The sequence below is a fragment of the Castor canadensis genome, chromosome 2 (genome assembly GCF_047511655.1).
Source record: "Castor canadensis chromosome 2, mCasCan1.hap1v2, whole genome shotgun sequence".
Classification (NCBI taxonomy): Eukaryota; Metazoa; Chordata; class Mammalia; order Rodentia; family Castoridae; genus Castor; species Castor canadensis.
In genome coordinates, this window is record NC_133387.1 from 17,531,741 (window position 1) to 17,547,526 (window position 15,786).

Here is a 15,786-nt window from a genome sequence, read left to right on the forward strand (position 1 = left end):
TATTGAATTGGATATTATTGTTTCAGCTTTTCACCTCTCTTTGAGTGTTTATTATGTATTAACTTTTGGCAGCACTGAGGTATGAATTCAGGACCTCACTTGCTAGACAGGTGTTCTACCACCTGAACCAAGCCCTTAGCCTTTTTGCTTTAGTTATTTTTAAGATAGGAGCTCATGCTTTTTTGCCTGGGGCTGGCCTCAGACCTCAGTCTTCCTACCTCTGTCTCCCATGTAGCTGGGATTACAGGTGTGAGCCATAATGCCCAGATCTTTGGGTGTTTCTTTATCTGCTTCAGTAACCTCCCAGCTGATGGTCCCTTAGCTATTCCCAAATCCACAGTGTTTTAGTAGTATGATAGAGTGAGAGTAATCTGGTATGGTCATTTACCACTAGGAAGAGAGAGACAGGAAAGGAGGACACAATAATTGGAACGTACAAGAATGAAAGATCCCTGGGCATAGAGAATTAGCTGCATTTTTCTGAGTATGTTCATGTTTTTGTTAAAACAATCACACCTATGCATTTGCTCTTATGCTTATGTGGGCTTGGGTTATGGTTTCTATAAATCTATAGTTCAAAACATTAAAAACAAGATTACTGACATTTTCAAGTTAAAGCATACTCATTTAACCTTGTTTCCCCACAGAATTTTGTACGTCATCACTGGGTGCACAGGCGCCGGCAGGAGGGAAAGTGTAAGCAGTGTGGTAAGGTAAGGGCCCCACCTGCCATGCATGGCCACCATAGAAGGTTCCTTTGCAAGCACCTGAGGTAGACAGTCCTATTCCCTCATCCAGCATTCAGTGCACTGATCCTTTCCTGAAATGGTGTATTTCCCCAGGTCTCCTTTTCTTAAGAGGGGTTTCAATTGTTCTAGACTTCACCACAAGTAGCAATGGTCTTTATAAAAAGAATTATACTTTTTAAGAGAAATGGATGAATTTTTGCAATGAATTTCATTGATTATTGATTCTTGAAAACCTAAATCTTCCTATTTTGTTAAAACTCCCTCATGAGGATTACTGCCCCATCCTATTTATTTGATCAGTAACAGCAAATCAATTGGAGTAACACTGTTGCTGATGTACAACTGTGAACATATGCACCATGATGCATGATGAACTGTTTAGAACACATATGATCAGAATCTGGAAGTGTGTTACTCCACAGGACATTGTCTGACTTCTGGGAAGAGATGTCACATTGGTGGTAGTGTGTGTCTGTTCCCTCTCTTAGTGTGAGAGGTTACAGGCCCCTCAAGTTGCAGCGATGGCTTTTTTCCAATGTACAGAGATCTGCTTTACAGATACCAAGATCTTCTAAGAAGATGCATCTGGTGGTGTACACTGTAAAGATTCTTTTTCATGACATCAGTAGTCAGCTGATGGCACCAGAAAAGGAAAGATCTGACAGAGAGCAAGATACTTTGGGAGAAAATATTCTTCATCAACTGATTATTAATTTGTTTATTTATTCATGTGACTCCTTTGGATCAAACATTGGGCTAAATGACCAGCACATCAGACAATAGAGTGATGTAAAGAGATATTGGCAGTCTGCGGGGGGCAGTGGGGGATGAGGGAGACTTGGAAAGTATTTCACTGGTTTTGCTGTGTGCCCTGTGCCTGAGAAGAAAAATTCATAATATCATGCCGTAGCCATTGGTTTCCAAGTTCTCCTCCAGAAACTCCAGGGTGTGGCTCTCCATTATGACTCCTGTTATTTTGTCCAGTTTGACAGTTGGCTCTCAGTTGATTCTCTTTTAGCCCTTAAAGAAGATAGAATCAGTTAAAAAGGGGTTGAGGTAACAAGAACACAAGGCAGGAAGGAGTAGGAAAAATTTTTTAGCTATTTTACATGACTCAGGAGAAGAAGGAGGTCAGTTTTATATTCTCCCATGAATGTCCTCCATTGGGCCCATTTTTAGCTCTTCCTTTGTGGTGTTGCCTTGGGTAGGGCTTGTAAATTTTCTCTTCATGAATTGTAGACCACTATAATGAGAGAAATGGGGGTAGGGAGGATGGAGGGAAGAGAGGAGGGGAGGGGAAAAGAAGAGGAGAGGAGAGGAGGGAGCAGATAGGCAGGCACAACCAATTTTGGAATCAGGGATGTGGATTGTAGGAAGGAGCTAGATGAATAGGTTCTTTTCCTTGGAAAAATATCTTCACTGGAGAGCCTAGTAGCTGTCACTCAACAATGCAAGCTGTAATGAAGTTGAAAGAATTTTATTAAAGGAAAATCAATAAACATATTTTGTAACAAGTATTCCCCAGTGACATACTGTTGTCCCTTTTACATTCCCTTATTATATGCAGGCACGGAAAAACTAGATGGGAAGCCTTGGATTTCCCTATACTCTGCGGTGCTGTGGCTCAGTCCCCTCTCCAGCCCACTGCTCTCAGGTGGCCATCTTGGAGTACTCACAGCTTGCAAATACTACAGTTATCAGTGGGGATCTCTCAGCTTTGCACCTAATGCTTCTATAATATAGTATTATGTTCATCACTTATGTTATAGTCCAGCAGCTCATGAATCCTTAAACATGAGCAATTATGGGATGAGTGGTCTTAGAGATGTGTCTCATGTCTCCTTGCCAGATAACAAATAGCTCTTCTTTGGATCCCAGCTTGTACCCTGGACTAGAGGAGTGTTGATGGCTCTGTTTCCATTGAAAGATTAAATAACTGAAAATTATTTTCAGTTACTCTGTGAAATTTCCATCACTATAGTTGTACATTTTTACATTTTCCTAGGCTTCTAATTCACACCCAACTTTTGATATATGTGTGTGCATGGGCTCGTGCATACACACACACACACACACACACACACACACACACACACACACACATTCTCATAAGTTACTCATTGAGATGGAATAAGAAAAATAACCACTTAGTAAAACTTGTGTGTGTGTGTGTGTGTGTGTGTGTTTATTGTTGGTTTGTAAACTTTGGAGATTTTAAGGCCATGTTTGTAGTTAGAGTGTTTGTGGTTTTCTATTTTTTAGTTCAACAATAAAGTAAATATTTGGAGTGACGTTCTCTTGAGTCTTGAGTGTTTGGCTGAGTGTGTGTGGCATTTAGTGAATGTCACATGAGAGAGCTCATGGTTCAGTTGCATAGTTCCTTTAACATTAGCTGAACACTTCGGGCTTCCAAGTTTATGATTATTGTGTAATTTTATATTGTTTTTCACAGTCATGCATTATGAAAGAGCCAGAGTTGAGGCAGAAAAGACATGAAGCACTCACAATCAAATTATGTAATTTGATGAGAGTTTAATAAATAAATAGAATATTTAAAATGTGTGAGCAGGGTGAGGGGAAATACCAGGCTAGTGGAACACTGAGTTTAGTAATGTCAGGGCTGTGGACAAGCCAAGCCCGAAGAGGTGGAACCCTGTGTGGATCACAAGACTCAGTCAGCCTGAAATACACTGCCAGCTGTGTGAGGAAATGTCCCAATTTCCCTTTGGTCTGTAGTGGCCAAACCCAACAGGAACCAGAGCTCAAGAGACGCTGTTGAGGCAGCACATAAAAGCCAGCTTTTTATAATGGAATGTAGTTAGAGAAAGATGTAGAATGGACTGGAGAGGCGGTCCATCCAGCACCTATTGTTTAATGCACATCTGTATTCATTTGATGTTTAAATCAATGCATATTTCCTCTGAAAACATGACAATAACTTACCTTCACCAACTCTACACATTGTATTTTGTTCACTCAAAATTTACTCAATGTTGAGTTATCTATTGTCCTTTAAAATCAATATGCAAATAAAGAATATAGTAATGATTATAATTGAGTTGATCCTTCATTCTTTCAGAGAATGAAGTATCCAAACCTAGCAGTTGGGTAATTGTGGAAATATATTTGTAAATCACAACTTGAAAACTTACCTTTTATTTATTCATTTAGAATTATATGTAAACATTACACAATAATTAAGATATCTTTTGGAAACTCACAACTCAAAAAATGTCAGTCATCAAATCTTGAGAGCAATTTTTAATGCAATAACACATAGTTAAAATTTGGTCTGCATTTTTGATGCCTTCCAGTTCCCTAGCTAAACATGAGATAGCATTATGAATTGTTTTTTCATTAATCAAATATACTTTCAAATTTAAGTAAAGCTACATGCAGCATATATAATGGACAAATATCAAATGTACTCTTTCATTGTAATGGCCTAATTTAAAATGAACTTAATGTGTAGTAGGTAAAATATGCACACATAAACAAAGTGTACCTCATAGCTGTTTTATAATGCAAAAATGATGAAATGATTAAAAGCATACCATTGGGTGCAGTTAAATTATTACAGGGACAGTGAAAGGAATTATAGTGCCTAAAATAATGGAAAATACTGACTTACAGCTTGGGGGGATGGTCCATATCAACTTAAAGAACCATTCTCTACTCATCTGAAAATGCGCTTGCCCTGCAGATCAGTTTTCAGGAGATCCTACAGGGTTAGAGGCAAGGAATGGCAGTTCATGGGTGAGGATCCACGCACTAGTTTGGTAGCTTTGGTTGTTTGCCTTTGTGTGAGTTTGTCTAGGTATAACAAGCATCTTCTGCGTTAGCCTGAGGAGGGTCTTGTAGGAGGTATACAGTGGGTAATAAAACAGGGCATGGAATCCAAGGCTTCCATGGAGCCCCTACCACCAGGACTGCTGGAAGCCTTGGGTTTCTTTCTGTCCTTAGCTGAGTACAAAGAAAAAGGGCAAGGGAAGCCACCATCTTACTCTTTGGTTATTTTGGGTGTCTCAGAATTAGTATCAATGTAGTCGTCTCCTTTTGTGTTTGACTTATTTCATTAGTGCAGTATTCTGTAAGTTCATCCAGGGAGAAGATGGGGCAGTAGGAGGTGTTAGCTAAAGGGTACATGGCTTCAGTTATACAAAATGAAAAAGTCCGAGAGATCTGTGTAGCGTAGTCCCTATAGTTCACAATAGTGTTCCATGTGCATAAAAATTTTCTAAGGGAGTAGACCTTGTTGTTACATGTTCTTATGGGAGGGGAGTGTTTGGAAGGAAAATTTTTGGAGGTGATGATGTGTTTTTGGCGTAGATTATTGGACTGGCTTCACAGGTATATGCTCATCAAGTTATATGCACTAATATGTCCAGTTTTTTGGATATCAATTATTCCTCCAAAAAGTTTTCAAAAAAAGGAAAGGAGACAAGACCACAAAGGGCTCCTTGCTTCAGTCCTCTGGTGATACAATCCTCAGTTCTCACTTGTGGAGTCTTTTCACTGTTGTCACTGCCTCCTGGTCTTTAGCATGGTATAGCTAATGTGACACTCTTATCCTGGGGCCATTTGCTCTTTCTTTGGCAGTGCTCCTATGCTTACCCCATCTCTTGTTTCTGTTTCTGGGGCCTCTGGGACTTGTGTGCCCAAGTCACCCATGTGAAGATCAGAAGTCCAAACCCCAGGCCAGAGCCAAAGTGAGGACATATTCTACCACAGTGGTCATGTCCCGTAGGTTTCAGAGGTCCCAGCAAATGACTCTTTCACTCCTTCTTGCAGTGTTTCTGCTTCTAGGAGTCAGATGGTCTTGAGACAAACAGCCTCTCATCCTTCTTTTTTGCTTCCTTAGTAAAACTAATTTGGCTTCTACATTCTCACCCTCCTGTTTTGCAGAATTTGGCCCTACACATAAGCTTCACAACGATCTGAGATTTTGACTCCTAGTCTTTATGTGGGACTGATCCCAGCACACATTTTGTAGGTACTCATTTTTCTGAGTTTTATCAAAGCATAAGATGAATATTAGCAAGTAAAACATTTTTGTAAAATGATGCTACACATATAGTTATTTAGAAATAAACAAAAATAAAAAAAGTTAATCCAACAGTTTTTGAAATACTTATAGTTTTCCTCTAGTCAGAACCCCTGCCATGTAAAGCTGGGTTAGTGTCCAGTGTAAGATAAATGTCAGCCCATATTTAGATGCTAGTTGACAAAAGCATCTTTTTCCCTTTTGCACATGAAAGAAAAATCAATTACAGACTATGTACAAATAACATTTTAGTGTTTTCACAAGAGAAGAAGAATTAAAGAAGGAAATAAGAAACATGAAAATAAATGTAAAATCAGGGAAAGGAGAGAAGAGAGGGAAAAGATACGGGTGTGAGGGAAAGGAACTGAAGTGTAAGAGGAGCATCCAGTGAAAGCTGATGTTTTCACACTGAGTGGTGCACGTTCCTGAGCACTCTGGATTCCCCCAATTGCCAGACTTGGAGAGGTTGAAGGGAAGCACCTTCCAAGTCACCATATACCCAAAACCCATTTGTGTGAGAGCATGTTTATAGTTCTCTGTGCTCAGTGCCTTTTCAGATCACTTTCCTTGAATTACTTTATTAGAAAAAGCACATTTCTCACTCTGCTGTAGTGCACAGGTGTGTCATACAGTCACTTGAGATGTTAATATAAGAAAATCTCCTTTTTAAAAAAAAATTATTGCAAACAATATAAGCTAGGGATGTAATTCAGTGGAAGAATGCTTGCCTGTCAAATGCGACCCTGAGTTTAATCCCTGGTATTGCAAAATCAAACAAAAACCAAAACAACAACAACAAAAAAACCCAACCAAACAAACAAAAAACAGTGCAGTGAAATATAATTTCAAGTAGGGAAAACAACTGACATAAATTCCCTCTTGTTAAAGAAAAAGCTTGCTTATATGTGTTTAAAATCCACTACTACAATGACAAAGGCAGTATTCGGTTTTATTATCCAGGCAGAGAAATGCATGCTGAGTAGTTAGCCATAAAGCAAAAGGCAAGGTTCTTCTGATGAATAAATGAAGCTTTCACTTTCTGTGGGGGACAACTAGTCTAGAAACACATTCGCAGCCAATTAAACAAGTGAAAATATACATCCAAGTTGGTTAGCACATGCTGGTTAGAAAAGGCTCTTCAATTACTTTGGGAAAGGCCTAGAATACAGGTAAAATAAGATTTAATTATTTATCAGTTTCAACTAGTTTTTTAAAATGCAATGTGGTAAAACAGCATTCCATTTTTATATCTACTAGTCATACTCTGGTGTTGGAAACGCCATTGTGGATTCACCTTGCTCTTAACTAGCACTTCTAGTCTAGGTAACCTACCTAGCAGAAAGACCAGAACCCTTATCCTTGAGCAATATGATCCCATGGTTTGGGCTGTTGCGCTTGTCCATTTATTATTATCAATTGGTTGTTTCCTTTGAGATGGTGCCGTATTGGGTGCTCAGCTTTGATATCTTTTATTGACGGGTTAGACATTCAGTAGCTAGCTCAATTTTGGTGAGTGTTGGTGGGCCCAAACATAGAATCCCACACTGCCACCATGAGTGTTCTGTGCCTTCAGTGGAATAGCTTACAAAAGTGTTGTATCCAAGTTATATCTAAGTTTTTAGTTCTTACAAGATTAGAACTCTCTGGTAGACATTAACATGTGAGGCAATAATCTTCACTCTTTGTACTTAATTCTCATGTGTTTTTATTCACATGTCTCTTTTCTAGACCTCCTATCTCCTTCTAGGCTCCTGACCAACTAGCCATACCATTCACCACTGGTTATAAGTCATTATGTGTTCTTACATCAGGCCACCTATCTTTTCACTCGAAGTGGATGACCAGTTGTTCCACCTGGAGTTATGCCTGTGGGGAGGATTTTTTTCTCACTATGCCTTTCTGGGTTACTCCTGAGTAGGCCTCAGTTTAGTAAGAGTTCACTTTTGGTTTATACTTATATGATGAGTTGACCCATTCATGACCCAGTCTCAGCTTTTTCTGCCTCTTCCACATGGCAACTAGAGTCTCCCATATTTAGGTGTGAGTTGAGTGAGAGACCTGGTACTATAATAGTGGATGACATGGAGGCTCTGAGCTACCTATATGTGCGTGCCTAGTCCTGCTTATGCCACCCCCCAGGTGGTCCCACTTAATGGGACAATGGATTGAGGCTGGGCCCACCCAGTCTATGACTTGGTGATCTGACAGAACGCAGCTCATGATGCATGGTGAGTCATGGCGAGATAATCCCACATAAGATATTATTGAAAGGTATACTATTGGTTCCTGCAAATAGCACAAGCCTGTTTTAGAATCCTGGAGTCTATATTATGACTTTCCTATAATGCTTATCATAAAAACCACAGGAATCTTTTCTCCTCCCCTGTCCCTTGAAGAGCATGGAGCAGGGCTACTTTCATTACAGAGAGGGCTGCTGCAAAGCTCTTTCCTGATCTGGGTCTCACTTCAAGATGGCAGTGTTTAACGTCATCCATTAACTGGATTAAAACAGTATTCCTAAGTGTGGAATATGCTGCCTCTAGAACCCAAAGATGCCTACAAAGTATGTTTTATTATTAGTGGTAGAATTGTGAAATGCAATAAGTTTTCTTTAGATTGGGAAGCATTTTCTAGCATACCTTGAACCAGTGAACTGCAGAAGCTTTACTAACATTGGGAACCGATGATTGTTCATAGGGTTTATCTGCCCACTTTTTGTCTTGCCAAGACGTTCAGTGTTCCTACCATTGCTTGCTCATTCACTGTAGGATGAGGTCACTGATATGGTGGACCAAATGAGGTGCAGAACGTTTGCATTGTTGGGTCCTTTTGTGTTACATTTGAGTAACATTCAGAAGAGTTACAAGCATTGTAGCAAGCCTATGAAAGTATATTGTTAACTCTGCAAGTGAATGCAGTATTTTTTTTATTCTCCTTTCAGAAAAGGGTGGAAAAGAATTCATTTGCTTAATCAGTGGCCACATGTCACATACTCAAAGTCACAAGATCCCAAATTTGTCACAGCAATGGCAGCCAGAGTGCACTGGTTCAGTATGTGATAGTGCAGCATCGTTCAGTGTCTTTCTGGTCTTGTAGCATCTCAACTGGCAAATTAAATGGGGATGTGCTGGAGTGTACCACCTGTGCCTTTTGCTGCCTTTAGTCTTTAAGGTGGCACTTAAACTGATAATAATTTAAAAACAAAAATGTAATACTAATATCACAACTTTCAAAATCAATAATTTGAAATTGTCTAATACAAATACTTTTGAGAATATGACATTGTTTTCATTTACATATATCTAGGAGGCTGGTTTGAAGGCTCACTTGGGCCTCCTTGCTATGCCAGTTCTTAGACAATAGTCCCAGAAATTTAGGTTGGTGTTTTGTCTGTTACCAAGTGTGCCCATTCCAGTTATGCAATTGGAAACCTGGGAAATTAACCCTTATGGATTTGTAGAACCAATAGACTAAAAATGAGCCCTAGTGCAGGATTCTTATTTTTAAAATGGGTCTCATATACCCTTATTGCAATAGAGGACCATGGTACTGCCTCATACCCTGGATAAACAGGTCAGCTGGACTCTTTTCCAGTAGTCATTAAAATACTCGAACATTTCTCTCTCCTCAGAGTCCAACCTTCTCAAGTTCATAGCTTTAGGTCAGAGGCTGGGGAAATGTCACAGTGGACCTTACTATGATTCTTCAGGGTTCTCCTCCTGGAGACATATCCTTTCCTTTAATCAAAGGGTTTCATCTTTGAAAACTGGCCAGTAAAAGAACTGAAGATGACTATTAATTGGAATATTTACCCCCATCTCTCCTGATATTCATTATTGATTTCTTTTGATTACATTGATTAAAATACCCCTTTTATCTGAAAATCCATCTTCTGGGGATTATGTATATTAACCAGATTCATAGCTCTCTGTAGGTCAAACTCCCTTGCAATGGCAATTCTACAGTAAGTGTATCAACCTTGCTTTAATGGTTAAGTGCTTCCATATAATCTCTATTGTTCTGAAATTCTATAATTCCAATTACTGTCAGACTGCTCATTCTGTAAGGCATTTCCTATCATCAAGACTAACATACAAAGAGGCACCTCTGAGCCTCTGAGTGATGGTGGCCTTCTCACCAGCACATATCTTACTGCTTTGGTAAGTGGTGTGTTCTTTGGGCCTCTTGCAGACAATAGTCAACCAATGGGCCTTGTTGCTGTACCTAATGGAGCAACTCCAGAGTGCCTGTTTCTATGAGATTTTCATTGCTTATTCCTCTGTCACAGAGATTCAGACATTTTTACTTCATATAACATGGATGGTTTCTTTTTTAAAGTTTCAAAAAACATCATAAAATGAGGAGAGTAATGGAATGGAAGGGTGAATTCAACTCTGATATATTGTAAGAACTTTTGTTAATGCCACAATGTACCCCCAGTATGGCAATAATATGATAATAAAAAAAATACTAATGAAAACAACCCCATCATAATGTTTGTGTTAGCATGATTTTCTGAGATTCCCAATAATTTATTAGTTACCAAGTTATCAATTACATCTAATATATTATATAACTTGTATTATAAATTATATTATGGTTATATCTAATGTATGAGTTAGAAACTTGTCTTCCCACATTGAGATATCCAGGTTTGAGTTCTGCCCTCCTTTATACTGTACCCTCAGGGCCCAGCCTCCATCCCTTCTCCCACTTCTATAGTTCATTTCATTTAGATCTGCAGTCACGTTATTTGAGATGTAGTTCTTTTTCTCTCTTAGCAGCCTCTACTCCTTCCCTGGTTGTATGTGTTGATGTGGAAAGATTACTAGGTCATTGGATATGCCTCCAGGAAAAGTAAATACAGTAAAATCCCAAAGTAAAGTCAAAACTATTTCTAGACAACAAACTTTTTTCTTTCTAAGGCATATCTTACATGGCACTACTACCTTGACATAAATTCATGAATCCAGGATGCAACCTGAATAATTTTGGCAAATTTTCTAAGTCTCTTTCTCAGTTTTTCAGAAGTTGTATAACAAAATAGTCATAGTTTATACAAAAAGAAAGTATAGTTTGTTCTACCAGAAAAAAAAACATTTCCCTCAAACCACTAGTTAAGGCTGTTAAATAACAGCCGGTTATTCCCTCTATAAAGTCAGCAAGATTATAAGTTATGTGACTTCACTGAAAGCTGCCATGATTTGTAATTGGTTGGTAACCATGTTAACATTAATCCTATTCTGTAGTTAAAAAAAATTTTTTTTGGTGCCACTGAAGGTTTAAACTTAGGGCCTTGCATTTGCTAGGCAAATGAGCTACGCTTTCAGCCCTTTTTGCATTAGTTTATCTTTCAGATAGGATCTCCCCTTTCCCCAAGGCCAGCCTTTGACAGTGGTGAGCCTCCTATCTCTGCCTCCCAGAGTTGGGAAGGATTACAGAGGTATGCTCTCATGCTCTGCAATAATTTAAAGTTTAAACAGTTTTGCCCCAAAAACCAACCCGCTTGGTGAATAGTATCAGAATAAAATAATAGTTTTTATTGGTTAAAAAATTGATTTTGGATCAATCAGAGGTAGAAATTAATTTTCATAGGGAACATTATCGTAATTTTAGCTTGTTGCATCATTAGGAAAATATTTCCATATAAGAAACCTCCCTGGTATTCTAGGAGAAAGCTAAGCCCAACACTTAAAAGTTTATGTACAATATGGGCCTTAATGCAAATATCACTTACTTTCTTTATAAAGCATTTTGTCCTAAAATCAGAATGACCATAAAATATATATACTATTTTTTATGTCATACATACCACGGCCACAAAATATAAATACCATAGCTAAAAATAGTTAACATGTAAATTGTTAGCCATTGTAGGTTTCTACCTTAGCTCCTAGTCTTGGGTTACACTGTAGACTTTGATAAGTAATCTGCTTCTGAAAAGAAAAGGTCCTGAAGAAAGGTCTTACTTTCTTCATGGTCTGACACAATCATGGTAGCAGTATTAACTTGTATTGATAATTCTGTGTCTTAAATGTTTGGTTTTTTCCCTTGGAAGACTCAGTTTATGATCTGTAGCTTGTAGCAGGGGTCTTCAGATAGATAAATGCATGGAAAAAGCAGAAACTATCTGAGGACAATAAGACTGACCAAGTCTGATTAATATGTGGTGATTACCAGCCAGTTAGAAAGAGGGAACTCAGGATGTTCTATGGAGGAAAGATAAAATGTCAGTCTATAGGGTGAGTAGTCATTCCTCAGAGCAAAAGCAGTATTGTGGACAGGAAGGGCAGTGACAAATTTTCAATACCTGTAATTAATGCTATAAAGTGAACTGTAATTAAACACAATAGGCAAGAATTTAGATTTTGCAAAGACAAATTTAATAAAGTAACTCTGAAAATTCACCTAATTTGAAGCACTCAGAAGTTACAAAGACTTTGCTTACTATAATTCAATTTATATGTAGACATTGTTTATTATAATCCAATTTAGATGAACACATGTATTATATTCTAAAAGTCTTAAATGTTTATAACCATTTTAACTTCAGACTAATAAAATCAACATAGGAAATTTAGAAAGTTCAGATAAATTACGTTTGTTTGAGTAAAGAAACCCTAGTCTTACAAAAACTAGAATATTATACTAACATTTTTTTCGCTGTGACAGAATTAAGGAAAAGGTATATTATCACACTAGCCTCATTTCCAGAGATTCACAACATCAGGCAAGAGTATAAATATCAGTGGGGGAACTAAACAGAATAGTTTGTTGAGAGGGTAAAAGTCAATGATTTCTTTGTATTAGGAGAGGGATTGATTTCTGGTGGCGTTGCTAATTAAATGCTGAAGCTTGCACTCTGGCTAAGAAAAACTCAGTCCATAAGTCAGCAGATAATTGGTTAACACAAATGCCATTTCCTATTGGTCAGAAAAGAGTTTATAGTTAGTTTGGTGTGAGTCTGCATCAACGTCATTTTAAGGTCTTGGTTATTTGCTATCTTCAGTTGCTTGAAAGTGGTTGCATTAAAAAAATTCTTTGAAATCTAGCAGAGTCTTGTTCAAAGAAGAAATTTTTTCTTTTACATTAGTGAGTACCAAATCACTATGGTATTTCTATCCCATAAGATAGAGTTAAAAGATGGCATAGCAGTTTCATTTTAAAATTTTGGTCTTGTTTTGCTACAAATTATGAACTTTGCATCTCAATTTAGGATAAACATTTTAGAGATGATACATAAAAATGTGTATAAGTGTGTATTTATAACTTCACACTTGCTAGGCAGGTACTCCACCACTTGAGCCACTCCACCAGCCCTAAAATTATCTTTCTTAAGATAAATTTTAATGGAGTCAAACTGAGTCTTTTTTAATAATTCTGTTGGTTTTGGCCTTTGTAACACTTCATGAACCTTGACCATGCTGGTGGATATTGGAGAAGCTTATTTTCTTGTTAAGTTTTGGAGGCAAGTTTCCACTGTTGTTGAATTGAATCAAATCGTAGGATCAGCCCATGGTCAAGAGTTTCCTCCCCCTCAAACCTCAGTTACTTACAGAAACAATAAAATAATTTCAGCTCATTTCATGTAAAGTCCCTTTTTTTCTGGCTTCAGCCAAGGTTGTAAAGTTGAGTGCCATTTGATACATGCCCTATATTGCAGAAGAAAGAGAGACAACGGAGTTTTACTTGCTCAGAATAAGTTTCCTTTAAACTTTATTCCAAAGGCTCAATTTGGTTGAAAAAACCCCAAAGAACCAAAAGAGTGACCTTGTCCTGTAATGTTCTTGATATTTTAAATTCTGAAGTCAGTTGGAGTCAAGGCATCTGGCCTTACATCCTTATTTTCCTCTTTGATAGAACTGAACAAAATAGCTCTTAAAAATCATCGAGTCATTTGAAATTCAGTCAGGGCATCTGTCAGTACCATAATAGCAGATTTGGGCCAGCATTTAAACATGGGTGATTAGGATCTGGTTCTTTTTACTGCACTTAAGAGCCTGGCCAAAATTTCTCCCTAGCAGGTGGTCTGTGGGAACTTAGTCCATGAAAACTCTGAGATGGTTCTATTTTTTGTCAGTGTTACATAATAGTCTGGAAGCCATGGTGGTTGTGGCTGTGCCAGACTAGAATCCCAAAGTACTGAGCTGCTTACCACCAGGCTCATTTTCAAGGGTCCTACCACAATTCTGCATTAGCACTATGCCCAGCTCCCCAGTTGTACTTGGCCTTGGTGTTTGTTTCTGTTATTAGCCTGACTGTCAGCACCAGAGTGCATCCCATTTGTTTTCTCCCTGAAGCCAGAGGCCAATACTCAGTGGAAGGGTACAGTTGAATTCATCAACCTTTACTATTGAATAGAGTACCATGAAGTCACATATTAGACACCAGAAGGGTTCTTCAGCAAGGTAGTAGGAGAGGTTTCTGTTGATACATTCTAGCAATAAAAGTATTCTTTCATATGTATGCATACTATGCATACTATGTGTTGTACACACACACACACACACACACACACACACACACACACACGGTATTTTAAAGACCTCTTGAATACCTGCCTCATCTGATGTTTATAACCACCTGGTGGTGTTGGAGAGGTTTGTGTCACTCCCATTTTCAGGTATAGGAAGAAATTAGAAGAGTTAAATAATTTGCCTAAGATCACCAGCCAATCTGTAAATCCAAGAACCATTCTAAGCCTTGCTATCATTCCTTGGCTTCTATTTGATGTACGAGCATCTCATGTACAAGTTGGTGGAATGGTTCCTGGATAATAGCACTGAAGACTCTTAATATACTTTGAACCACAACATTCAGCAGACTTCTCATTGTGGCTACTGCTACTATCATGCCTCACAGTACATCATATTGATTTTTAGCTACACAGCATTTTAATATTACACACTCAAAGTGAAATTTAGAATCCTAACATGTTTACTGTGTCCAAAGTGGTTGGAGGGTTTTTTTTTTTTCAGCTAGAGAAGGGTGCTGTGAGGAGGCATGTTTTCAGGTGGCTTGGGTGAGTTATTTAATGTCTGGACAGCAGGAAGTTTGTATCTGGGTCATGAGGTAATGGCAGTAACTTTCTCATTTAATTAAAAGAAAATATGTATGTTGTGCTTATGTTTAAAGAACAAAGCTAAGTTGGTAAGAACTGTACAGGGACTACCTTCAACAGCCTTAAAATTCCATTGGAGAGATAATCCATATGCATAGTAAGTGAAGTACAGGTGGTAAAGGCTCATAGTTGGGGAGAAGTGATCATTGAGCTGGGGTAACTTGGAGAATTTTGTAGTTTTTGTAGTGGAAGTAAAATTTAGATACTACATATGAAATTGTGGAAGACTTTCTAGATGCTGGGTTAAGAATGAGGAAACAGCATGCGGCAAAATATTGAAATAAAAAACGAGAGAATTTTGTGAAATATAATTTATAGATAAGCATTTATACTGGAAAGGAGCAGAGGATTGATGTCAAAATGCTTGGGAAGCTTATGGATGATTCAAATGCCTATATGAAGAGTTTATTCTGTTGATCTGTGAGGAAAGGAGTGTCATTTAAGTCTTTTGAGTTCCTGGAGGCAAAAAATGAAAAGGCATCACTGCAGCTGGTGGCATTGAAGAACAAAAGGGAAAGACTCTCAAGGGAGAGACAAGTTAGAAAGAGGAGCAGAGCTCCAGATGACACCACTGGATGCCTGACTGGACTGGGGATGCAGGGTGTGCTTAGTCCCAAGCCAGCTCCAGTATACTTGCTCTTAGCTGCTTGTTCCTTCATGTAGTATCAAAAATCGATGAGATTGTCAATCTCATTTATTATTCCCTCAACAGTGGCTTCAGGGATGATAAGGAACATTTTCAAGTATATCTGCAATATGAAGTCATTTCTGCCTCTTTGGGGCCATCTTATTTCATATTGAACAGTTTGGCATCATCTTTGCAAAGGACTGTATCCCTAATCCTGTGGCACATTAGACTTTGTGTCCTATCT

At 38.2% G+C, this 15,786-nt stretch overlaps 1 protein-coding gene across 8 annotated transcripts in view; it reads left to right on the forward strand.

The window, feature by feature from the left end:
- Positions 1-15,786, forward strand: part of Dgki (diacylglycerol kinase iota) — a 444,865-nt gene that overhangs the window by 182,417 nt on the left and 246,662 nt on the right. For all 8 annotated transcript variants that reach the window (XM_074062275.1, XM_074062281.1, XM_074062290.1 and 5 more), the window contains one exon: positions 648-713. In XM_074062275.1, the coding sequence (XP_073918376.1) occupies positions 648-713 (66 nt within the window). The remainder of the gene's footprint in view (positions 1-647; positions 714-15,786) is intronic.